Here is a 27930-nt window from a genome sequence, read left to right on the forward strand (position 1 = left end):
ATGTGAGAGTTGGACTGTGAAGAAAGCTGAGTGCCGAAGAATTGATGCTTTTGAACTGTGGTGTTGGAGAAGACTCTTGAGAGTCCCTTGAACTGCAAGGAGATCCAACCAGTCCATTCTGAAGGAGATCAGTCCTGGGATTTCTTTGGAAGGAATGATGCTAAAGCTGAAACTCCAATACTTTGGCTACCTCATGTGAAGAGTTGACTCACTGGAAAAGACTGATGCTGGGAGGTATTAGGGGCAGGAGGCGAAGGGGACGACAGAGGATGAGATGGCTGGATGGCATCACTGATTCAGTGGACATGAGTTTGAGTGAACTGCAGGAGGTGGTGATGGACAGGGAGGCCTGGCGTGCTGCGATTCACAGGGTCGCAAAGAGTCATACACAACTAAGCGACTGAACTGAATATAGTAAAATGATCCTCAAAAGCACTAACGAGAATCTAACAGTGACAATTTCCATGGGAAAGAAATGTGCCATAGGTCACCAACCACTGTAATGAAAGAATTAGTCAAGGTGATACAGAATAATGCTTGCTGTAGTTCAGAAGCTGGCAAACCATAACCTACAGAGCAAATCTACCCCAATTATGTCACTGCAAACAAAGTCTTACTGAAACACTTTCAGTTGTTTATGTATTGTCTGTGGCTGCATTTCTGAGATTGCGGTTTCCGTTAAGTCCAGCCTCTGACAGATAAGGATAAGAGGCTTATGGAAGCTTCCTGATGGGAGAGACTGACTGTGGGGGAAACTGGGTCTTGTTCCAATGGGTGGGGCCATACTCAGTAAATCTTTAATCCAATTTTCTGTTCATGGGTGGGGCTGTGTTTCCCTCCCTGTTGTTTCACCTGAGACCAAACCATGGTGGAGGTAATGAAGATAATGGCGACCTCCTTCAAAAGGTCTCACACATGCCCTGGGACACTCGGTGCCCGCTCCCCCATCCTGCAGCAGGCCACTTCCGACCCACACCTCCGCCAGAGACTCCTGGACACTCATAGGCAAGTCTGGGTCAACTCTCTTGCTCAAAGCTATGGTTTTTCCTGTAGTCATGTATGGGTGTGCAAGTTGAACTATAAAGAAAGCTGAGCGCCAAAGAATTGATGCTTTTGAACTGTGCTGTTGGAGAAGACTCTTGAGAGTCCCTTGGACTGCAAGGAGATCAAACCAGTCCATCCTAAAGAAAATCAGCCCTGAATATTTTTTGGAAGGACTGATGCTGAAGCTGAAGCTCCAATACTTTGGCCACCTGATGAGAAGAACTGACTCATTGGAAAAGACCCTGATGCTGGGCAAGACTGAAGGCGGGAGGAGAAGGGGACGACAGAGAATGAGATGGGTGGATGGCATCACTGACGCGATAGACATAAGTTTGAGCAAGCTCCAGGAGTTGGTGAAGGACAGGGAAGCCTGACGTGCTACAGTCCATGGGGTTGCAAAGAGTCGGACCCGACTGAGCGACTGAACTGACTGATAGCTCCTTCTGCACTACACCAGCAGAGCTGAGTTGCTGCAACAAAAACCACATGGCTGGCAAAGCCTAAAATATCTACTATGTGACCTTACAGAGAAAGTTTGCTGTGTCCTGCTGTAGACTGTGGCAAGAACACTGAATTTTTCCCTAAAGATGTATAAACCATTTGTACACTAGATAGTATACATCGGAAGATAGTGAAGGACAGGGAAGCCTGGCGTGCTGCAGTTTATTTGGGGTCACAAAGAGTAGGACATGACTTAACGAATGAACACCACCACCACCACCAGATATATCTGCAGTTAAGACTAAAACGGAACTCATGGCTTAGGCTATTTAGTCTGTTTAGCAGAGGCCAAAATAACTTGTATATTTTAAAGTATTTATCCAAAAGTGCCCCTTGATAGCATTTTACAGCCTGTACATAACAGTATGAATACTTTAAAAATAAATTTAATATTCTATACTTCTAAAATATAATATTTCAAAATATTTTCCTATAAGAGACTTAGAATATTTGCTCAGTAACTCTCCATCTTTCTGTCTATTACAGGCACTGAACAATTCTGAGGAAAAGTCAGTTTAGTGCTAGGAAGTCACAGGCAGTATACTTACCACTTTAAAGATTAGTAGCAGGAAAAAAGAAAATATTAGTAGTACTTATAATATATTTATTGAGAATTATTTGCTGTCACTAATGTTGGAAGGACAAAACATACCCATTTCCTTATGGTCCTTTGATAAACAATGTTGATTCCTTTTGGTATTGTCGGGTAAAGGGGAAACACTCTTATCAGAAAATGAATCTAAAGTCGTAAGTTAGATATGTTATTCTTCTATTTTTGTATGTTTCTGAATCAAGATTAGATAAACAACAGACGGGCTGCCTTCTGTGGCTAAAAATAGAAATAATGGGTTTTTTGTTTGTTTTCTACACAAATAATTTTTTTTTAATTCTACAAATGGCTCTAATGTGAACTTGACAGTCTTAGCTGCTTCTATTATGGTGAAACATTTCTATTATTGAAACACAGGTTCTAGTATCAAAATTCCCTGGGCTTACATCATTGGATTAGATGGATGAAAGAGAAAAAAAATGAAGGGGGAAACTTTAGGAAAGGAAACAGTTTCTTTTGAAAATCAATGTTTAAAAGACAAAATGATGATTCTAATACAGAATATAAGAACAATTCTTTTCTAAACCTCAGGAATTATGTACTTGCAACAACAGAATAATGAAATTTTTCTTTGTGCAAGGCATTCTAGTAAGAGGCTTAACTTTATTTTCTCATTTAATCTTCACAGCCACCTATGAGGTAGATATTACTATATTTAACATATTATTCCTTGCATTTTACATGAGGAAACTGAGACTCAAAGTGTTACAGACAGGACTTTAAACCCCATGTTTTTAATAAATATGTTACATGTGAATGGATTTCTAGAAATATCAACAAACTTTGAAATGTGTAACTCTTTCATAAAATGCTTTGAGCCTCTTACAAGTGCCTAAATAAATAGAAGGAAATACTTTAAAAGGAAAAAAAAAAACCCACTAAGTACCTGGAAAATTACTGTGCTATTTAAATAATATATAAGATGAAACATATTCTAGGAATAAACTTTACTGATTTTAAACTGTAAAATATACATAATTCTGAAAACTCAAGCTATATTTCACAACCCAACTCTTTTCAGGTATTACTTTTTCAAGAATTATTTAATACACATTGTTTTAAAAGTGTTCTTGCAAAACACAGTTGGTGTAAAGTATTTCAAAATCCAAGCAGTGTATTCCTGTTTTCAGCAAGGACATTCATTTTAAATATTTTAAAATACTTTACACAAGCCCACTTTTCTTCAAATCATGGACTTAAATACATGCAATTTACTTTAAAAAGTACCAGCTGGGTACTTTGAAACAATGTGATCAACGACCTCATATTCTGATTTTTCAAATATTTGAAAGTTTCATTAATTTGAGAAATGACTACAAAGCAACTGCACTGATATTCATGTAAACATATATTCAAATATTACGTTCTCCAAGACATGTGCAGAGGCTACCTCAAGGATAGTATCATTGCTTAATACATTTAAAAAACCTCTCATTAGGTATTATCATCAAAACTTAACAAGCATTCTTTTAGGCATGCTCAGTAATAGTAAATCTTATACAATTATGTATGGATATTACTTCAAATAGGAATTCAATAGCTCTAGTGCTCAATTTACAAGTCTGTATAAAATTCCTCAAAGTAAAATCCTGAATGAAAACTAATATTAAAATTCTAGTGTTTGAGTTTCATTAATACGAAGTACCCAGAGCAGCCAAATTCATAGAGAAATAAAGTAGAACAATGGCTGCCAAAGGCCAGGAGACAGGGAGGAGTGAAGAACTGCAGAATTTCAGTTTGGAAAAATGAAATTTCTCTCTCTTTCCTTCAAAGATACCATGACAGAGGCTTTACAGGATGATATACTGACTCTTTCAAAGAGCAGACAGTACCTATTCATTGTAAAAACTGTTTCAAAGAACAGGAGGAAAAAACCTCACTTTATGAAGCTATTACATCCTTGACACAAAAAAGGAAAAATATATGGCAAGAAAAGAAAAACTATTAATATCACAGTCTATATCTCTCATGAGTACAGACACAAAAATCTTAAATAAAACATAAGAACTGGAATGTGAGAATGAACTTGGCCTTACTTGCTGCAACAGGATTTCTACAAAGAATATATAAAAGAATTTATACACAATTAGCGCTAACAGAAGAGTTCAGCAGGGATGCTCAATATAAGGTCAATATATAAAAATCAGTGGCATTCTTGTAGACCAGCAATAACCAATTGAAAAATGTAACAGAGAAAAGATCTCATTCACAACTGAAACAAAAACTGTAAGGTACCTAGGAACAAATTAATGAATACATACATAAAGAAACAAAATGATACTGAAACTCAGTATCACAAAGATAGCAATTTTCCCTGGATTCATTTAAAACCTGAAACAATTTCAACAAAATACAAACTGCTTCTCCTGAAGAAATTATTCTAAAATTCAAACAGAAGAGTGCCAGGAACAGTTAAAACAAGTTTGAAGAAGCATAAGGTAGAGGAAACGTGGGACTGAAACAAGGTTGTTCAAACAGAGCAGTAAATAAGATAGCCTAAACATGGAACTTGTATATTATGGCAATGCATTACTATTCACATGGGCTATTTGATAAATGGTAAAAAAAAGCACCATTCATATGAAAAACTAAAATTGTCACTCATAACATAGATAAAAATGAATTTCAAAAGATTAGAGCTGTGAATTAAAAAATCAAATTTAAAAAACTGCTAGAAAAAAACAGCAGACCATTTTTATGATTTTTAGAGGTAGGGAGGGATTTCTTAAAACACAAAAGGCAAAGAAAACACAAAGTGAAAAGACAAGCTAGAGAGCAGGATAAGATATCTGCAATGCAAGTAACAGACAAAGAATTAAAATAAGAATAACAACAAAAGGCAAATAACCTGACAGAGCAGTGGACAAAGGCAACAAAGAGGCAAATCACAGAAGAGAAACCCCAAACAGCCAATAAACATATGGAAACACCGAGGCACAAGGGAAATAAAAATAAAAATCTTACAAGCTTGAGATATTGTTTCAAAGGTTGACAAAAACCTAAAGCCTGAGAACACCAAGATGGCGTGAAATGGGGAATTCCAACTCCATACTGCGAGTGTAAATTAAAAGAACCACTTGAAATACCACAACTACACTTTTGGGTACAAACCCCATGAACATTCTTGGTCATGTACAAGGAAGATAGGTATTACAACAGTAAAACACTTGGGAACTCTATATCCATCAGCAAAATAATGAGTAAATGAATTAAAGTATATTTGTACATTAAATCTCTCTACTGCAGTTAAAATGAACAAGTTAGTGGTACACATACTGTCATGTATATTCTCAATAACTTAAACATGGCATTTGCTAAAGTTTGGTACTGAATGGTTTTTTTTTTTTTTAAGTGTATGTATGTATGTGTGTAAATAACAGTAACAGCAGCAACAATAAATGAAAAAATGAGCAACAGAACTAACATTTGAGTACTTATTATACAGAAGGCACACTTCTAACTGCATGTAGATGCCGACGGTCCTAGAAGACAGATTCTACTATTTCTATCTAACACGATTACTCTTTTATTTCTATGAGATTCCATTACTCACTCTACAGATGAGGAATTGGAAGTGCAAAGAGGTGAAGTTGATCAAAAGCTATAAAACTAGTAAATAATAAGAGTTAGATATGAAGCCAGGATTCCTGACCCAGACTTTATAGCTTAATAACTATGTCAGTTACTATACCATTTTCTATTCTTTTTAGAAATCCAACATTATTTCTGTAAGTTGGAAATAAAAAACACTTAGAGAACCTATGACTATAATGAAATGAATACACACACACATTTTTGTATAGCTCAAACTGGTTCTCAAGATGCTAAAAGATTCTTAGGAATGTCTTGAAAATAGTGGTGTCCCAACTACTCAATTTACTAATTTACGTGTTTGAGGTCTGGTATTTTTCAGATCATTATTTCAGAGCCAAACATTATTTCTTTTATAGTCCTAAGATAATATATATTTGGAATCCTAGAAACCTTACATAAAGAGGCATATGTAATTCAATCATCTCATTCTCTCTCATTAGAGGCAAAATTTGATTAGTTTTAGGCCTGAAAACTCGTATTTATTTAATATGAGCTATGAGTTTTATTTAATGAGAGTTTTTAATAAGCAATTCTATCAAGAAATGTAATAAAATTTCAATTATTCATTTTTTCCAGTCTCTCAATTATAGGTTGGTTTTTTAAAAGCCAGTAGCTAATATTTATACAATAAAAATTTAATTTTGTGTAGAATTATTTATACCACACAATAAAAAAGGAAATGGCATTTTCAGTCATCAAGTATTTACGAGAATTGACTATGTGCTAATCACACACTCCTTGTTTCCAGTAAAACTGGAACATTTCTTAAAAATGTCTTTTCTTCTCAATCTACACATTCCCATTCTCAATGCCATCATCTACTAACCTATAGAACATGCTTTGAAAAAATATTAAAAAGATGTTCTTGCATTTAGAGTTCACTGTCTATGAGGGGAAAGAGCCAAGTAAACGGAAGTAATCTATAATGCATAAGTACTTTAATAAAGCGAGCAAGTCACTTAACATTTCTAAGCCTCAAATGAGATAGATGTTTAAGAACTCTAAATTATAGAGGGAACTTAAATAAATCATCTCCAAGGTCCTCTCTAGATCTAAAATTCTGTGATTATCCGATCTCTTTAAATTAAAAGGTAAATCACAAAATATTCAGTATGCAAAAAAGAAAAACTAAGACCAACTAAAAGATGAAACTGTTTGTACAAATGCATTCTAATTTTTTTCAAAACTTAAACTCCCATTCTAAGTATCAGTAAAATTTTCACAGACACTGTATTTTAATTAACATCTTCCCCTCAAACCTGCAGACTTCTAAATAATCAACAAGCAACTATTTTGTGATAACAGAAGTAAAGTGCTTAAAAGCCCACCGCCTGGACTCACGAAAGTGATCTTTTAAAAGGAAGATGTTAACAGAAATGTGTGTATGACATTCTTACTACAATAAATTTGTTCATTAACTTCACTTCAAAATTTTAATGTTCAGGTTTTTCATGAAGAGTTAAAAAAAAACACAAAACAAAACAGCTAAGATTAGCTCTTTACACTGTTAAATATTCTGAAATTTAGAACAAGGTTTCCCTTACCTGATATGGACATGGAATGTGATATTCTCTGCAGCGTTCTTGTATCCACGTTGTTTCCCAGATGCTGCGGTAAGCTTGCTCATAAAAGTAGCATCCGATTACAACCAAGAGTGGTACGAGATACAGAATGCTGAAAACACCAATCCGGATCATAAACTTCACCAGTTTATCCTGGTTCTCCTTTTCTAATGGAATCTCAATTCGCACTCTGTTTAGGGATATAATGCCAGCTAAAAGGAGTGAAACCCCAACTACCACATACAGGCAGAGGGGTGCAAGAACAAAATACCTCAAGGCATCAACATCGTAGAGGCCAACAAAACACACGCCACTGATATTGTCACCTTCAATTTTATTCATCGCTAAAAGGATGATGGTCAGAGTTCCAGGGATGCCCCACGCACTGGCGTGAAACAGCAAGGCTTTCTTCTCAATAGCTTCACTACCCCACTTTGGCACAGCTGCCAAGAACCACGTAATGGTAAGAATCACCCACCAAACGCTGCCAGCCATAGTAAAAAAATAGAGTACCATAAAAAGCATGGTACAGGCTTTGTTATGAGATCCTTGGGTCACTGTGGAAGCCTTATACTGTGCAGGGCTGGATGCATTGCAGGCAACTCGGTCCTCAAGCAAAAACCCAATAAAGAAAATTAATGACACCATCATGTAGCAGACGGCATAAAATATAATGGGTCTTTCAGGATAACGGAATCTTGTCACATCAATCAAAAAAGTTAAAAAAGTAAACAACGTGGCAGAGAGGCAAATGATTGAAATCAATCCTATGAAATACCGAGCGAATGAAAGCTCTTCTCTCCTAAAGTACATATTTGGACAAGGAGGTGAACAATCACGCACGTGCAAAAAGGAATAGCCAAGATCAGGATCGATTTTCAACTCTCGGGGACACCAAAAGCCATAGTCCCTCTGCACTGCCACTGAGGCTCCTTCAGTAGGATCGCCAGCTAAATTCAGGTCCACCAGCCGAGGATACGGCTCATCACAATCTGGGAACCTAAAAACACAAGACAAGAATCATTTACTTACTGGGAACCTAATGATTTGGATTTCCACATTTAGCAGTTGTGGCTTATTTATGCTTATGTCCTTGGAGAACATGACGATATGTCGAAGAAATAATGCAAATATCTTGCTTGTGGGTCATACAATGAGTTGGCAAAAAAATGAAAAATGTATACTTAATTTTGTTTTGGCTTCAAAAATATCACTCTTTATTAAAACAGGCATAGCCATTAATAAACAGTGTAATTAATACTATTTATTTAGGACACATAGTTTACAGTAAGATTTCAAACTATAAATAAGTATATATATATAAAACAAACATACATAAATAAAAAGCACCAGTAGAATAGTAGCTAAAAGTTATTTTTTTTAATGTTTAATTACAAGATAGTCCTCAATTTACCCTAGACTCAAATAGAACTTTCTTAAAAATAAGAGGTAAAAATCTTCCCTAGGAGAACAAGATGGCGGAGGAGTCGGTGGACGTGGAGTACATCTCTCTCCAAGGATACATCAGGAATACACCTTCAGACACGGAAGTGCATGCAGAACACCAGCTAACAGTGGACAAGAGCACCTGACCAGTGGAAAAGAATATACAGACCCACACAAAACTCGGTAGGATGAAGGAACTACGGGGAAAGCAGGAGTGTCAGTAGGCCTGGACCTGTCCTCGGCCGGTGGGGGGTCAAAGCAGGGGTCCGATCCCCACAAAGGGGCAACTGTCTGAGTCAGAGGAGAAACATTTAAGGCTGAGAGTGAAACAGCTGATCTGTGGCAGCCTAAATGGAATGAGAATCAGACAGTCCTTGCAGCAGCCATACATACCCCGGGGAAGGAATGCTGGTCCCCTGGAAGGCGCAGCAGCTGGGAGGTGGAGTTTAGGGATTGTGGAGCAATCCCAGGGTGAAAGCTGCTGTTGACTGCAGAGAGATGGATTAACGGGATGTGAGGGAGAAGAGACAGACTGAGGGGATATGAGGGAGGAGATCGTGGTGGGAAATGCCTGTGGAGGAAAGCTAGGCAGCCACAGAAGCAAGGCGATATTGCTGAGTCACGGGTAGGGGCTGCAGCCATCACCATAGCCTCTCTCTCCCCACACGCCAGCATCAGCAGCTGAACAATAGAGAGGCTGGCCCATCAAACGCCTGACACACTGAACTACAGAGTAGGACCCCACTCAGGGTGCCACTTTAAGTGCCAGAGGTGCCAACTTACAGACTAGGATCCCAGCCAGGGGGCCCCCTCTATGTGCCTGACACACCGAACAACAGAGAAGGACCCCAGGCAAGGTAGCCCTCTAAGTGCCTGAACAGGTGGAGCTACAGAGACAGACTGGCCAAAGAGGCTTTTTGATCGCCAGCTACAAGAGGCTCGAAAAAAGACTCTGATAGGGTCATAACTCCTGCAGCGGAGGCAGTCCGTGTCCTTGCACACTTGGCGCTGCCAGGGTCCCTGCAAGCCAAGCAGCTGCGCCACCTTCACGCTCAATTCTCACTGGGGCAGAGCTGCCACAGGCAAAAAAAGTCTTGCATCTATGCCCACAGGGTCACTTCGGTCATGTCCAACTCTTTGCTGCCCTGTAGACTGTGGCCTGCCAGGCTTCTCTGTCAGGGAGTGGGGCTCCCCAGGCAAGAACACTGGAGTGTACTGGCCAATATTGGTTGCCATACCCTTCTAGAGCACTGTATTTCCTGCTGCCCTAGCCACCAACTCCCCTGAGTACCTGGAGCTGCCAGAACCCCTGCAACCCAAGCAGCTGCACCACCTTCACACCTGGCCCTCACGGGGGCAGACCCAAATCCTCCAGGGCAGCCGCAGGAGCAAACCCCAGTGGAGGACCCACATGTATAGGTGGAAATAAAACCACAGTTGAAACCCAGTGGCAGTGTGGCTAAGGAAGAAGACCTAAAACCTTACCACCAGCTGTACAAGCTGCAGGTTAAATCCACACGATCAACTAGGCAGACTCTGTGTCTATGGAATGTATAAAAGGCCACTGAGAGCTCCCACAAAAGAAAACTCACTAGTTCTGATAGCTGTGGACACTGGAGGCAAGAACATACAGGAGTAGGACCAGATTAGGATCTGAGGTGCTCACACAGCAGGTCCAGAGATCAGCACAGTGTTGGAGGGCATCCTAGGGAGGTAACGTGGACAATGACTCTCAGTGAGGGAAAGGACGCTGGCAGCAATGACTCAAGAAATACATTTATTATTCTTATTTTTTGACATGTTCTGTAGATTCTTTTGGATTCCCCCCCCCCCCCGCTTTTTTCCCCTCTGTTGTAGCTGTCGATTTTACTGGCACTATGAAATCAATTAAGCTTTTGAGCTTTACTTTTTCCTTAGTTACATTTTTTATTGTTGTTATAAACCTCTGCCTCTGCACTGGGCTTTTGCAGTTCTGTGGAGTTTTCCTTTTTTCTTTTCTCTTTTTTTAATTTTAATTTTTAATTTTTTAAACTTATTTTTATTTTTTCTACATTTATTCCTTTGTTTGCTTTTCCTACGGTTCCTTTCCCCTTGCAGTTAATCTTTAACGTATATAAATCTTCTTTATCTACCTCTATCTGACTTTGCATATCTATTCTTTCTTTTGTATCTTTCTCTCCTTTCCTCTCAACATATTTGTTAGTTTTATTTTCAATGCTTTATTCCCCAGTTGGCACCTTGCTTTAGTTTTGTTTTCCAGTTTGTGCTTTGGCTAGTTTTGTTCTGGTAGATATAATTTTTGGTTTCTTTTGTTCACTGAGTCAATCTATTGTACTTTATTTTTGTTGGACTTTTCTGATTTTGCCTATGGGTGTATATGTGTATATTCAGTCACACTTTTTAATGTTGTTATAAACCTCTGCCTCTACATTGGGCTTTTGCAGTTCCTTGGAGTTTTCCTTTTTTCTTCCTTTTTTTTTTCTCTTTTCTTTTTATAATTTTAATTTTTTAAAACTTATTGTATTTTTGTACATTTAGCCCTTTCTTCACCTTTCCTGTTTTTTCCCCCTTGCAGTTAATCTTCAATGTTATAAAATCTCTATTTAAATTTGCATATCCATTATTTCTTTTCTTTCCTTCCTTTCCTCTCAACATATTTGTTAGTTTTGCTTTTACTGCTTTATTCCCCACTTGGCACCTTGCTTTAGTTTTGTTTTCCAGTTTGTGCTTTAGTTACTTTTGTTCTTAACTGGTAAATATAACTTTTGATTTCCTTTGTTTGCCGGATCAATCTACTGTATTTTTGTTGGACTGTTTTGACTTTGCTCATGGGTGTATATGTATATGTGTATATTCCATTATTTTAATTATTATTTGCCTGATTTTGTAACTGCCATTTGTCTGGGGTTCATCTTTGGTTTCTCATTTTTTGATATTTGTTTTAATCTCACTTAATGCCATAACAAACCACTTGTGGAATCTTTGTTTCTGACCAGAGATCAAGCCCTGAACCTCTGGAGTGGGAGCACTGACTCCAAGACCCTAGACCACCAGAGAACCAACCCTAGGGAGTATCAAACAGTGAGAACTCACACAAAGGAAACCACTTGAACACAGGACCCAGCGTCACCCAACCACCAGTAGCATCCTGTGCAGGATGCCTCATCTAAGCAACAAACAGAACAAAAATACGAATTCAATCAGCAGCAGATAGGATTACCACCTCACTCAGCCTTACCCATCAGAGGAAAAACAAACAAACAAAAACTCAACACAAATCTCACCCTACACGAAGCTTACGGAAACCACTGGACCAGCCTTCAGTTCAGTTCAGCCGCTCAGTTGTGTCTGACTCTTTGCGACCCCATGAATTGCAGCATGCCAGGCCTCCCTGTTCATTACCAACTCCCAGAGTTCACTGAAACTCATGTCCATCGAGTCAGTGATGCCATCCAGACAGTTCATCCTCGGTCGTCCCCTTCTCCTCCTGCCCCCAGTCCCTCCCAGCATCAGGGTCTTTTCCAATGAGTCAACTCTTCACACGAAGTGGCCAAAGTATTGGAGTTTCAGCTTTAGCATCAGTCCTTTGGAGGGCAGAAACCAAAAGAAAGAATTCAACCTTCTTCAAGGAAAGAATTCCAACTTTGCTTGAAACCTGGGAAATGGAGACTCCAAACACAACAAGTTAAAAAAATTATGAAAAGGCAGAGTAATACTACACAAATGAAGAAGCAAACTAGAAAAAGAATTCCAAATAAATAAAGAGGAAATAGACAAACTACCTGAAACACAATTCAGAACAATGATAGTAAAGACAATCAAAAACCTTGAAAACAAAATGGAGAAAATGCAAGAATCAATTAACAGAGACCTAGAAGAATTAAAAGAATGAAAAGAACTGAGGATAGTCTCAGAGACCTCTGGTCCAGTAGCAAATGCACCAACATTCAAATTACAGGAGCCCCAGAAGAATAAGAGAAAAAGAAAGGGTATGAGAAAATTTTTGAAGAGATTATAGATGAAACCTTCCCCAACGTAGAAAAGGAAATAGTCAATCAAGTCCAAGAGGCTCAAAGAGTCCCATACAGGATAAATGCAAGGAGAAACACGCCAAGACACACTAATCAAACTAACAAAGACTAAACACAAAGAAAGAATATTAAAAGCAGCAAGGGAGAAGCAACAAGTAACATACAAGGGAAACCCCATACATTTAACAGCTGATCTTCCAGCAGAAACTCTGCAAGCCAGAAGGGAATGGCATGATATATTTAAAGTACTGAAAGGGAAAAATCTACAGCCAAGATTACTGTACCTGGCAAGGATCTCATTCAAAATTGATGGAGAAATAGAAAGCTTTTCAGACAAGCAAGTTAAGAGAATTCAGTACCACCAAACCAGCTTTACAACAAATGTTAAAGGGACTTATACACTCAAGAAATGTAACAGAAGAAAAAAGATTGAAAAAATCAACCCCAAACAAAGAAGAAAATGGCAATAGGAACATATATATCAATAATTACTTTAAATGTAAATGGATTAAATGCTCCAACCAAAAGACACAGACTGGCTGAATGGATACAAAAGCAAGACCCATATATATGCTTGTCTACTAGAAATCCACTTCAGACCTAAAGACATATATAGACTGAAAGTGAGAGGATGGAAAAATATATTGCATGCAAATGAGAAGTAAAAGAAAGCTGGAGTAGCAATCGTCATATCAGACAAAGTAGACCTTAAAATAAAGAAAATTACAAGAGATAAGGAAGGACACTACATAGTATTAGATCAAGGGATCAGTCCAAGAAGAAGACATAACAATTATAAATATCTATGCATCCAACACAGGAGCACCTCAATACACAAGACAAACACTAACAGACATAAAAAGAGAAACTGACAGTAACACAATAGTAGGAAACTTTAACACCCCACTCACACCAAAGGACAGATCATCAAAGCAGAAAATTAATAAGGAAACACAAGTCTTAAATGATACATTAGATGAGATGGATCTCATTGATATCTCCAGGACATTCCATCCAAATGCAGAAGAATACACCTTCTTCTCAAGGGTACATGGAACATTCTCCAGGCTACACCACATCTTCTGTCACAAATCAAACCTCAGTAAATTTAAGAAAACTGAAATCGTATCAGGCATCTTCTCCGACCACAAAGCTATGAGACTAGGTATCAATTACAAGAAAAAAACTGTAAGAAACACAAACACATGGAGATTAAACAACATGTTTCTAAATAACCAACAGGTTACTGAAGAAGTTAAAAGGGAAATTAAAAAATTCCTAGAAACAAATGACAATGAAAACACGACAACTCAAAACCTTTGGGATGCAGCAAAAGAAGCTCTAAGAGGGAAGTTTATGACAATACAACCCTACCTCAAGAAACAAGAAAAACATGGAATAGACGACCTAACTTTACACCCAAAACAACTGAAGAAAAAAGAACAAAAAACCCCAAAATTAGTAGAAGGAAGGAAATCATAAAGATCTGAGCAGAAATAAATGAAAAAGAAATGAAAGAAACAATAGTAAAGGTTAATAAAACTAAAAGCTGGTTCTTTGAGAAGATAAACAAAATTGACAAACCTTTTGCCAGACTCATCAAGAAAGAAAGAGAGAAGAATCAAATCAACAAAATTAGAAATGAAAAGGAGAGGTTAAAACAGACAATGCAGAAATACAAACAATTATGAGACTATTATGAATAACTATATGGCAATAAAATGGATAACCTGCAAGAAATTGACAGATTCTTAGAAAAGTTCAATCTTCCAAGACTGAACCAGGAAGAAACAGAAATTATGAACAACCCAACTGCAAGCACTGAAATTGAACCTGTGATCAAAAATCTCCCAAAAAACAAAAGCCCAGGACCAGACGGCTTCAAAGGAGAATTCTATCAATTATTTCAGTTCAGTTCCGTTCAGTCCAGTCGCTCAGTCGTGTCGGACTCTTTGCGACCCTATGAATCTCAGCACGCCAGGCCTCCCTGTCCATCACCAACTCCCAGAGTTCACACAAACTCATGTCCATCGAGTCGGTGATGCCATCCAGCCATCTCATCCTCTGTTGTGCCCTTCTCCTCCTGCCTCCAATCCCTCCCACCATCAGGGTCTTTTCCAATGAGTCAACTCTTCGCATGAGGTGGCCAAAGTACTGGAGTTTCAGCCTCAGCATCAGTCCTTCCAATGAACACCCAGGAATGATCTCCTTTAGGATGGACTGGTTGGATCTCCTTGCAGTCCAAGGGACTCTCAAGGGTCTTCTCCAACACCACAGTTCAAAAGCATCAATTCTTCGGCACTCAGCTTTCTTCACAGTCCAACTCTCACATCCATACATGACCACTGGAAAAACCATAGCCTTGACTAGACAGACCTTTGTTGGCAAAGTAATGTCTCTGCTTTTGAATATGCTATCTAGGCTGGTCATAACTTTCCTTCCCAGGAGTAAGCATCTTTTAATTTCATGGCTGCAGTCACCATCTGCAGTGGTTTTGGAGCCCCCCAAAATAAAGTCTGACACTGTTTCCACTATTTCCAATGAATTGATGGGACCAAATGCCACGATCTTCGTTTTCTGAATGTTGAGCTTTAAGCCAACTTTCACTCTCCTCTTTCACTTTCATCAAGAGGCTTTTTAGTTCCTCTTCACTTTCTGCCATAAGGGTGGTGTCATCTGAATATCTGAGGTTATTGATATTTCTCCCAGCAATTTTGATTCCAGCTTGTGCTTCTTCCAGCCCAGTGTTTCTCATGATGAACATCTAATGCCTAGCCTTCTAAAACTCTTTCAAAAAATTGCATAGGAAGGAACAGTTCCAAACTCATTCTACAAGGCCACCATCAACCCGATACCAAAATCAGACAAAGACAACACAAAAACAGAAAACTACAGGCCAATCTCACTGATGAACATAGATGCAAAAAATCCGCAACAAAATTTTAGCTAACAGAATTCAGCAACACATCAAAAAGCTCATACACCATGATCAAGTTGGGTTCATACCAGGAATGCAAGGATTCTTCAATATATGCAAATCAATCAATGTGATATACCATATTAACAAATTGAAAAAAAGATCATATCATCTCAGTGGATGCAGAAAAAGCCTTTGACAAAATTTAGCACCCATTTATGATTAAAACTCTTCAAAAAATGGGCACAGAAGGAACCTTCCTCAACATAGTAAAGGGCATATATGATAAGCCTACAGCAAATATTATTCTCAATGGTGAAAAACTGAAAGCATTCCCCCTAAGATTTCACCACTATATTCAACATAGTTCTGGAGGCCCTAGCTATAGCAATCAGAGAAGAAAAAAAAAACAAAAGGAATTCAGATCAGAAAAGAAGTAAAGCTCTCACTGTTAGCAGATGACATGATACTGTACATAGAAAACCCTAAAGACAGCATCAGAAAATGAGTAGAGCTAATCAGTGAATTTAGCAAAGTTGCAAGATACAAAATCAATACACAGAAATCACTGTCATTTCTATAAACTAACAATGAAAAATCATAAAGAGAAATTAAGGAATCAATCCCATTCACCACTGCAACAAAAAAATTAAATATCTAGGAATAAACTTACCTAAGGAGACAAAAGAACTGTACACAGAAAATTACAAGACACTGATGAAAGAAATCAAAGATGACATAAACAGATGGAGAGATATTCCATGTTTCTGGGTAGGAAGCATCAAAATTGTGAAAATGACTATACTACCAAATGCAATCTACAGATTCGATGTGATCCCTATCAAATTACCAATGGCATTTTTCACAGAATTAGAACAAAAAAATTCACAATTCATATGGAAACCCAAAAGATCCCAAATAGTCAAAGCAGTCTTGAGAAAGAATGGAACTGGAAGAAGCAACCTTCCTGACTTCAGATTATACTACAAAGCTACAGTCATCAAGATAGTATGGTACTGGCACAAAAAACAGAAATATAGACCAACAGAACAAGATAGAAAGCCCAGAAACAAACCCATGCACCCATGGGTACCTTATTTTTGACAAAGGAGGCAAGAATTTACAATGGGGCAAAGATAGGCTCTTCCATAAATGGTGCTGGGAAAACTGGACAGCTACATGTGAAAGAGTGAAATTAGAACACTTCCTAACACCTACACAAAGATAAACTCAAAATGGATTAAAGACCTAAGTGTAAGACCAGAAACTATTAAAATTCTTAGAGGGAAACAGGCAGAACACTCAATGACATAAAGCAAGATCCTCTATTACCCACCTCCTAGAGTAACGGAAATAAAAACAAAGTAAACAAGTGGGACCTGATTAAAGTGAAAGCTTTTGCACAGCAAAGGAAACAATAAGCAAGGTGAAAAGACAGCCCTCAGAATGGGAGAAAATAATAGCAAATGAAACCAGCACTTTCTGTCATTCGGCTTTGCAACGTATCTAAAATCTGACCACTTTCCACATCCTCCACGGCATTCACCCAGTTTGAGCTATTAGTACCTCATCCTTGGATTTCTGGAGTGGCTTCTAGTTCATCTCCATTTGTACATAAGAACCAGAGTGATCCTTTAAAGACATGCCACCCCTGTGCTCATGATCATGTCTCTTCAGCTCAAAATCTTCTAACTCACTCAGAATCAAATCCAAATTCCAAAAGGAGCTCTAAAGACATTCCCCAACCCCAGTGCTTTCTGATCGTATTTCCTTCCCTTCTCCCTTACTCACATGGCTCTAGCCTCTGTGGCGTCCCTGCTGTTGTGTGAATATAACCAGCACACGTCCACTTCAGAGGCTCTGCACGTGTTGCTCTGCTTCTTCTGCCTGGACTGATCTTCCCTAGATATCGGTATCATTTGTTCTCTCATTTCATTCATGTCCCTGTTCCACTGTCTCCTGATTAAAAAGGACTTCCCTCATGTCTCCACAGTGTATCATGTCACCTAGCTCTATTCTTTCTTATTGGCATTCACTGCTATCTGACATTATCTATTTATTTATATCCTACCATGACCATCACTAGAACTGCGGATCCATAAGAACAGACCATGTTTTGTTCACTACTCATCTTCACTATCTGGAATAGTGTCTAGCACATGGAAGACGTCCAATTAATATTTGCTGAATGGATGACTGTTATTTGCTGAATTGATAACTGTTGACTAAACATATTCATATAGCCCTTACCCAAGTTAACAGCTTCCCTGGTGGCTCAACTGGTTAAGAACCTGCCTGCCAATGCAGGAGACTCAAGAAACATGGGTTTGATCCTGGGGTCGGAAAGATCCCCTGGAGAAGGAAATGGCAACCCACTCCAATATTCTTGCCTGGAAAATTCCATGGACAGAGGAGCCTGGTGGGCTATATATATAGTCCATGGGGTCCCAATGAGTTGTACATGACTAAGAGCTCACCACACATACAAGTTAATTAGAAAGATGACTAGAAGGAGTATGGAAGACACTTGAGCTGTACAAAATTGAGAGCAGAGATATCTGATGAAACATAACTAAAACCAGATAAGGCAGTGAGAATGAGACAGCTACGAAATTAGTTAAATAAAAGCAACAGAATCTATAACTGACTGGATGTGGGAGCTTAGGTCAATGAAGGAGGAATATGCCATCCAGGAATTTAAAAAAAAAAATGAGCAAGGAGTAAAATCAATTTTAGATATGTTGAAGTTGAGGTACTTGAGACAAATTCAGGTTAGGATTTCCAATGGCTGCTTGTTACACAGATTTGGAACTTACCAGAAAGATGCCAAGGCTATAGATTTGGATTTAGGAGTCATCAGCATGTGAGTAACAGTTAAAATCAGTGAGATGAAATTGTCCAGGGGAAGCATGTAGAATCAAAAAGAACAGAAACAGACTGCTAAGAAGCACCAGGAAGAAGAAGATGCAAGAAAGGAAACTGAGAAGGACTGGTCTGAGATGTAGCAGACCACAACAGTTTGCACAAAATGCCAAAGTGATTTTCAGGAAAGGAGGACAGACTGAGGTTGAGGGGAGTAAGGGTCAAATATGGAATAAACATGAAATGAAATATAGGTTTGAAGTGAGTGACATAGATTTGGCATAAGTGCTGAGGAGAATGAATAGAAACTTTCCTGTTGACCACATTGGAAACTGACTAAAGACAAAGAGCAAATAGAGCAGCTATGGTTTAAAATGTCTATCAACAGGAGAACAGATAAGCAAAATACAGTAATCTATACAACGGAAGACAAGAAAAAGGAAAGAACTATTAATGAACACACAAACATTGAGTCTTGAAAACAGAGCAAGAAAGAGCAATCTTAACTCAAGCAAAATAAGATTTATACAACATATGACTTTATTTGTATGAAGTTCTAGAATATACAAAGTAATTATCTAGGAAGGATGCTAAACAGTAGTTGCTTCCAGAGGATGGTACAGACATGGACTGACTAGCAAGGTACATGAAAGCGTGAGGTAATGGTAATGATCTGTTCTATATCCTTCTAAGGATTTGGCTTTCTAAGCTGCAGGTTTTTGTTAAAACTCAGGTGCTATCTTTCAGTTCAGTTCAGTCGCTAAGTCGTGTCCGACTCTTTGTGACCCCATGAATTGCAGCACACCAGGCCTCCATGTCCATTACCAACTCCCAGAGTTCACTCAGACTCATGTCCATCGAGTCTGTGATGCCATCCATCCATCTCATCCTCTGTCATCCCCTTCTCATCCTGCCTCCAATCCCTCCCAGCATCAGAGTCTTTTCCAATGAGTCAACTCTTCACATGAGGTGGCCAAAGTATTGGAGTTTCAGCCTTAGCATCAATTCTTCCAAAGAACACCCAGAGCTGATCTCCTTTAGAATAAACTGGTTGGATCTCCTTGCAGTTCAAGGGATTCTCAAGAGTCTTCTTCAACACCACAGTAAAAAGCATGAATTCTTCGGCACTCAGCCTTCTTCACAGTCCAACTCTCACATCCATACATGACCACAGGAAAAACCATAGCCCTGACTAGACGGACCTTTGTTGACAAGTAATGTCTCTGCTTTTCAATATGCTATCTAGGTTGGTCATAACTTTCTTTCCAAGAAGTAAGCGTATTTTAATTTCATGGCTGCAGTCACCATCTGCAGTGATTTTGGAGCCCAAAAAAATAAAGGCTGACACTGTTTCCACTGTTTCCCCATCTACTTCCCATGAAGTGATGGGACCAGATGCCATGATCTTCATTTTCTCAATGCTGAGCTTTAATCCAACTTTCTCACTCTCCACTTTCACTTTCATCAAGAGGCTTTTTAGTTCTTCTTCACTTTCTGCCATAAGGGTGGTGTCATCTGTATATCGGAGGTTATTGATATTTCTCCCGGCAATCTTCATTCCAGCTTGTGCTTCTTGCAGCTCAGTGTTTCTCATGATGTACTCTGCATGGAAGTTAAATAAGCAGGGTGACAATATACAGCCTTGACGTACTCCTTTTCCTATTGGAACCAGTCTGTTGTTCCATTTCCAGTTCTAACTGTTGCTTCCTGACCTGCATATAGGTTTCTCAAGAGGCAGTTCAGCTGGTCTGGTATTCCCATCTCTCTCAGAATTTTCCAGTTTATTGTGATCCACACAGTCAAAGGCTTTGGCATAGTCTATAAAGCAGAAATAGATGTTTTCCTGGAACGCTCTTGCTTTTTCCATGATCCAGTGGATGTTGGCAATTTGATCTCTGGTTCCTCTGCCTTTTCTAAAACCAGCTTGAACATCTGGAAGTTCACGGTTCACATATTGCTGAAGCCTGGCTTGGAGAATTTTGAGTATTACCTTACTAGTGTGTGAGATGAGTGCAATTGTGCGGTAGTTTGGGCATTCTTTGGCATTGCCTTTCTTTGGGATTGGAATAAAAACTGACCTTTCCCAGTCCTGTGGCCACTGCTGAGTTTTCCAAATTTGCTGGCACATTGAATGCAGCGCTTTCACAGCAGCATCTTTCAGGATTTGAAATAGCTCAACTGGAATTCCATCACCTCCAATAGCTTTGTTCATAGGGATGCTTTCTAAGGCCCACTTGACTTTACATTCCAGCATGTCTGGCTCTAGGTGAGTAGTCACACCATCGTTATTATCTTGGTCATAAAGATCTTTCTTGTACAGTTCTTCTGTGTATTCTTGCCATCTCTTCTTAAAATCTTCTGCTTCTGTTAGGTCCATACCATTTCTGTCCTTTATCAAGCCCATCTTTGCATGAAGTGTTCCCTTGGTATCTCTAACCTTCTTGAAGAGATCTCTAGTCTTTCCCATTCTGTTCTTTTCCTCTATTTCTTTGCATTGATTGCTGAGGAAGGCTTTCTTATCTCTTCTTGCTATCCTTTGGAACTCTGTATTCAGATGCTTATAACTTTCCTTTTCTCCTTTGCTTATCGCTTCTCTTCTTTTCACAGCTATTTGTAAGGCCTCCTCGAGACAGCCATTTTGCTTTTTTGCATTTCTTTTCCATGGGGATGGTCTTGATCCCTGTTTCCTGCACAATGTCACGAACCTCAGTCCATAGTTCATCCAGCACTGTATATATCAGATCTAGGCCCTTAAATCTATTTCTCACTTCCACTGTATAATCATAAGGGATTCAATTTAGGTCATTCCTGAATGTCTAGTGGCTTTCCCTACTTTCTTCAATTTAAGTCTTAATTTGGCAATAAGGAGCTTATGATCTGAGCCACAGTCAGCTCCTGGTCTTTTGCTGACTGTATAGAGCTTCTCCATCTTTGGCTGCAAAGAATATAATCAATCTGATTTTGGTGTTGACCATCTGGTGATGTCCATGTGTAGAGTCTTCTCTTGTGTTGTTGGAAGAGGGTGTTTGCTATGATCAGTGCATTTTCTTGGCAAAACTCTATTAGCCTTTCCCCTGCTTCATTCCGTATTCCAAGGCCAAATTTGCCTGTGACTCCAGGTGTTTCTTGACTTCCTACTTTTGCATTCCAGTCCCTATAATGAAAAGGACATCGTTTTTGGGTGTTAGTTCTGAAAGGTCTTATAGGTCTTCATAGAACCATTCAACTTCAGCTTCTTCAGTTTTACTGGTTGGGGCATTGACTTGGATTACTGTGATATTGAATGGTTTGCCTTGGAAACAAACAGAGATCATTCTGTTGTTTTTGAGAATGCATCCAAGTACTGCATTTCGGACTCTTTTGTTGACCATGATAGCTACTCCATTTCTTCTAAGGGATTCCTGCCTGCAGTAGTAGATATAATGGTCATCTGAGTTAAATTCATCTATTCCAGTCCATTTTAGTTCGCTGATTCCTAGAATGTTGACATTCACGCCTGCCATCTCCTGTTTGACCACTTCCAATTTGCCTTGACTCATGGACCTGACACTCCAGGTTTCCATGCAATATTGTTCTTTACAACATCGGACCTTGCCTCTATCACCAGTCACATCCACAGCTGAGTATTGTTTTTGCTTTGGCTCCATCCCTTCATTCTTTCTGGAGTTATTTCTCCACTAATCTCCAGTAGCATATTGGGCACCTACTGACCTGGGGAGTTCCTCTTTCAACATCCTATCATTTTGCCTTTTTATACTGTTTATGGGGTTCTCAAGGCAAGAATACTGAAGTGGTTTGCCATTCCCTTCTCCAGTGGACCACATCTTTAGATTTATGCATTTCCTTGTAAAGTTTTAAACAGAAAAAAAACACAAAACTAAAGACAAATGTTTGGTGAAGGACCTGATAAAATATTTGTGAGGACAATAACTGCTGTCTCTACTTTATTTTGAAATACACTCAAAGAATAATGTAGATTAGTGGATCAGCAGAGGGATGGACAGATATGATAAAGCAAATATAATAAAACAATGATAGAATCTGGACTGTAGGGGAAAAAAAAGGAGTTGCTATGGTTTAAATAATTAAATATGCAGCATAATTAATTTGTAAGAAATTAGTTGAACTGGTCCAGCTAGAGATCTGAACAAGTACAGTAGAAGGAATAAGTTGAAACTGTTAGCAAAAGTACTATTTTATGTAATGGACAACAAAGCTTAACCTAAGTAAGAAAAGAAATCAGATCAGGAAGGGACCTATTAGGAAAGGTGAGGGAAAACCCCAAAACTTTGGGGTATCCATGAAACTGAAAAACAGATACAGTATGAACAAGGATATGAGAGATTGGAAGAATGAAAGGTTATTATGAAAGATCAGGTTTGTCAGAATTTAAGTAAGAATTCAGAGTTAGGCAATTCCTGGCAAAATAGTGAGGACATAAAATAGATTTAATACTAACAAAACAGAGATCATAATGACTTTTCTATAGCTGTACATAACCTATTAAAATAAAAAGACCACCAAACAACAGGAGCTAGACACAACACATAAAATAGGATTCCTGCCGAGGTAATTCATAACTGTTGGTATAAACACCAAGAAGTTTAGATTTCCAAAAGAGGAACTATAAGTACTGTAAGGTTTGGGGGAGACAGTGGATGACTGGTTTGATGCGGCTAGATAAGAGAGTATGTCAAATAGGTGGAAAAAAGCGTGGACAAATAAGAGAAAGCAAATTGTCAGTGAACTGACTACAAGTAACTAATACATGTTTTATGTTTTCCCATCTATCAAATGACAGTAACAACATGGGCTTTTTACCTATTTCCAAGAGCTATTGATAGACGATTAATAAAATTAATTTTAAACATGAAGGAGAACAAAAGTATTCTGTGCAGCACTGCCCATAAATGCAAACTCTTGGAAATAAGTTAAATGGCCATCAGTAGAAGATGGCTAAATAACTATAGAAAATTGGCCATTACACAGCAATTAAGAGGAATGAACCAGACTAACAAAGATAAACACAGATACAGATATAAACACAGATACATAAACAACATTATATATGTGTATATATATATATGAAATGTAAAAAAGTATATAATGTTGTTTATGGATATATATGTAATGTATAGTAAGAGCATAAAAACAAACATAAGAATTAACAACAAATTCAACATAATGATTATCTCATCTCGGGAGAAAAGGAGGAAATGAAATCAAGAGGGATACTAACGAAGGAATTTTCAACTCCACCTGTACTGTTTTATTTCTTTAAAAAAGAAATCTGGGGCATTCCTTGGTGGTCCAATGGTTAGGACTCAGTATTCTCACTGTCAGGGCCCCAGGTTCCATCCTTAGTTGGGGGAACTAAGATCCTGCAAGCCATAGGGATCTTGGGTGTGGCCAAGAGAAAAAAAAAAAAAAACCTGAAGCAAACACTGCAAAATACTATTGGACAAAGCTAGATAGTAAGAGTTTTATAGGTATTCATCTATGCTTTATCCTTGAAATATGAAAGAACACAAAAACATACAACATTATAGTATAAAAAATTCAGTATTACTACCACACACGTTATTACTAACAATTATGTTCTCTTATACAAATCTATAAGACTATCAGGTAAATATCCTCAAACCTTTAGGAAATGCTTACAGTCTATATATTGGAAGTGATTTGAAAAGTATCTGACATTTTCTGGGTCTAAGTATGTTAACACACGACAGTAAAACAGAACTGAGGGACTTTCCTGGCAGTCCAGTGGTTAAGACTCCGTGCTTCCAGTGCAGAGGGCATGGGTTCTATCTCTGATCAGGGAACTAAGACCCCACATGTTGCATGGTCAAAAAAACAAAATTGGAAGAAAAAAAAGAAAGAAAAACAGAATTGACAAAACTGCTATAGTTATTAACACTGAAATTATAAAGATATTCAAGTCCCATTATATCATCATTAAAGATATTTAATAATGAGGCAACAAATGATTCTGTTTTCTATATCTTCTAATCTTTTATAAATGGCATTACTTTTATAATCAGAAAAAAACTGTAAGGGAAAGATATCAACAATCTATATCTTGATTATGATTTTCTTAATTATTTTAAAATTTTCTTCATAGAAATGTTTTTCTTTTTCCACCTTTTTCATTTCATTCCAAATTCCTAAGGAAATGAACAGCTCTGAGGCATGAAACTTCTGTTCAAAATTATAAGTAATATACACACTTTGAAAAGTTCTTAAAAACTGATGAACTAGAAAACAATTTTAAACATGCTGCAAAAGAAGCAATGGTCCATGAAAAATCTATGATTTTCGCACCTACTGCATTCCATATCTTCAGGCCAAGGAACACCAAACATCTCCATGAGCTTCGAACACTCACTGTGAGCCCGCTGACACAGCCTACGGCAGGGAAGTGTGACACGTCCGTATTCCATACAGACAGGAGCATAGAGTGCACAGAGAAATGGCCGGAAATCCCGAGAGCAATCCAAATTCACCATAGGGTGGAATGGCTAGGGAAAAGTTCAAAACAAATCATTAGATGAAGAGCTGTATACAAGTTAAAGCTTTCTTCATATATAATATGGCATTATTCTTGCTTTTTCTGTTTTAGAAGACTTCTGAAGGCAATTAAAATTTTCTGAAGGAAGCTTTTCTTTTTTTCAACAAAACCCTCTTCACGGAGAATCACCTAGAGATTCTGATTTGGTTAAGTATGAGGTATATTGCAGAATCTATATGGATATTTTAATTATTACAGGTGATATTAATGAAAAGGCCTGGCTGAGAACAACAAATAACAATACAGTCCATTTTACAAAGAAAAATCCACAAAAGATACGTGTCAAATGCTCAGAAACCTAATTACGGCTTGGTAACGGGATTACAAGAGATTTCAATTTTCTTTTTCTTATGTACTTCAATTTCTGTATTTTTGTCAACTAACATATATCAATAGGAGAGGAGGACAAAACATGAAAGGAAAGGGTAGGAGAGGAAGTTCAGTTCAGTTGCTCAGTCGTGTCCGATTCTTTGTGACCTCATACCACGGCACGCCAGGCCTCCCTGTCCATCACCAAATCCCACAGTTAACCCAAACTCATGTCCATTGAGTCGGTGATGCCATCTAACCAACTCTGTCCCGTTCTCCTCCTGCCTTCAATCCTTCCCAACAGGAGACAAAGAGTAGTTGTTATTATACACAGTAGTACATGTTTTGAGGTGGCAGGTAAAGGAAGAGGTATCACTTTGGTCTCGTATTTTCCTGTTCTTTTCACATTAAAAGAAAATTTTAAAAACATACACTAGAGTTCTTTGAACTCTGAAATCATATGATGTAAACACAGCTAACACTGTAAGCTGATATTAAGGAAACAAAAAGAAAAAATAGTGGCCCCAAACATAAAACCATACTAAAATTATCATCATAACCTCAGGAATAGGTCAATTATCCCAAGAAATGTACATCTGGACTTTTGACTACCAAATATTTTTTTTATGTTTATATAACCCGTTTCAGAGTCATTGCTGATTTTTAACTAATAACATATTCTCACCACAAGTCTTTTCCACTAAGACTCAATCAATTTATTTCTACATTGATATAAAACATTTTCCAGAAGCCTTCTATACACAACGCAGTCAAAAAACTGAGAGTCACTTAGAGAACCTGGTGTTAAAAGAAGTTAACTGTATAAGAGATGTGTAACTGATACATAACTGTATGTGATGATCACTTTATCACTTAATATCACTATCACTATATATATGTATTCATAAATATAACACTATATATAATATCTATATATACTATGTATAATAAATATAACATGTTTATATATAATAACATAAAACAAACTATATGCAATCAGCACTTCCAAGCAAGAAAAAATAATTTTAAATTAATGACTTTAAATCAATGTTTCCATCAAGAACAACTTCAAAATACAGGAAAAGTTTTAAAGTATCTATTGAAGGCTGCTACTGTTAAGTTGCTTCAGTCTGTCCAACTCTGCATGACCCCATAGACAGACGGCCTCCCACCAAGCTCCCCCGTCCCTGGGAGTCTCCAGGCAAGAACACTGGAGTGGGCTGCCATTTCCTTCTCCAATGCAGGAAAGTGAAAAGTGAAAGGGAAGTCGCTCAGTCGTGTCCGACTCTTAGCGACCCCATGGACTGCAGCCCACCAGGCTCCTCCGTCCATGGGATTTTCCAGGCAAGAGTACTGGAGTGGGGTGCCTTTGCCTTCTCCATTGAAGGCTGCTAGAGAACTACTAAAGGAAAAGAACTAGACAGACCAGGAATCAGAGAGCAGGGAAGTATGCAGAGGTGGCCTGGTAAGTGCAGCCACTTCTCCAAGGAGGTATCTGGTAAACCTGGGTGTAAGGCAAAAGACTGGGAAGCAAGTTTTGCCCAGGGTGATGCTAGAGAACCAAGAAACCAGCAGGGCTCTGGGAGCCGTGCAAGACCATAGACAGTACATGTATATATATAACTGAATCATGTTGCTGTACCCCCTAAAACTAATACAACACTGTTAATCGATGATGCTCCAATATAAAATAAAAATTAGAAAAAAAAAAAAAAGACTACAGACAAAATTCAAAACAAAAGTGACAGATGGGTGAACATGGAAGTTCCTAGGTTTGGGCCTGACACAGAGCTAATTTTCCCTTCAAGATATTTGAAAATTCTGGAGATGCACAGGGCAGGAGGTTAAAAAGCTAAGCATGAAGCCTCTGAAAAGCAGAGTGGAGATTTTGGCAGTGTTATCAGTATGAGGAAACATAGAGGCTCAAGTCCAACTAGGGGACATGAGCATAACTCACTCGCAGCTGGAAGCCCCTCCCCTGAGTGACCACACTTCAGCAGTGGGGGCAAATGACAGGGAGGCAGAGACCTGTCAAAACTGAAACCCAGCCTCAACTCAGCTCAGTCCCAAGACTGCATGTGAGAAATATGTTTGAGAAAATAAAAGATGAAGGATTCCAGAAAATTGGAATCGATCATAAGAGGGACCAAATGGAAATTCTCTAAGTGAAATACATAAATGATGAAATTAAGAGCTCATTAGCTATATCAGAAGAAAGAACTGGCAAAATGGAAAACAAGGCAATAGAAAATATCCAAACCAGAAGCACACAGACCAAAAACTACTGAAAAATACAGAAAAAAGCATAACAGATGTGTAAAACACGTGAAAATGTTTAGGATATACATAACTGGAACCTCAAAAGAAGGAAGAAAGAATGAACAGAGACAATATATAACAAGATGAGGGTCAAGAATTTGTCAAAACTGATTAAAGACAACCCACAGAGTCAAAAAGTTATGCAAATCCCCAGAATAATACTT

At 38.2% G+C, this 27930-nt stretch overlaps 1 protein-coding gene across 1 annotated transcript in view; it reads right to left on the bottom strand.

Moving 5' to 3' along the window:
• Nucleotides 1–27930, bottom strand: part of FZD3 (frizzled class receptor 3) — a 102365-nt gene that overhangs the window by 44784 nt on the left and 29651 nt on the right. The window contains exons 3-4 of the mRNA XM_018051862.1: nucleotides 24892–25088; nucleotides 7294–8311 (exon numbers count right to left, since the gene is read on the bottom strand). Of these exons, the coding sequence (XP_017907351.1) occupies nucleotides 7294–8311; nucleotides 24892–25088 (1215 nt within the window). The remainder of the gene's footprint in view (nucleotides 1–7293; nucleotides 8312–24891; nucleotides 25089–27930) is intronic.

This window comes from Capra hircus, chromosome 8 (assembly GCF_001704415.2).
Source record: "Capra hircus breed San Clemente chromosome 8, ASM170441v1, whole genome shotgun sequence".
NCBI lineage: Eukaryota > Metazoa > Chordata > Mammalia > Artiodactyla > Bovidae > Capra > Capra hircus.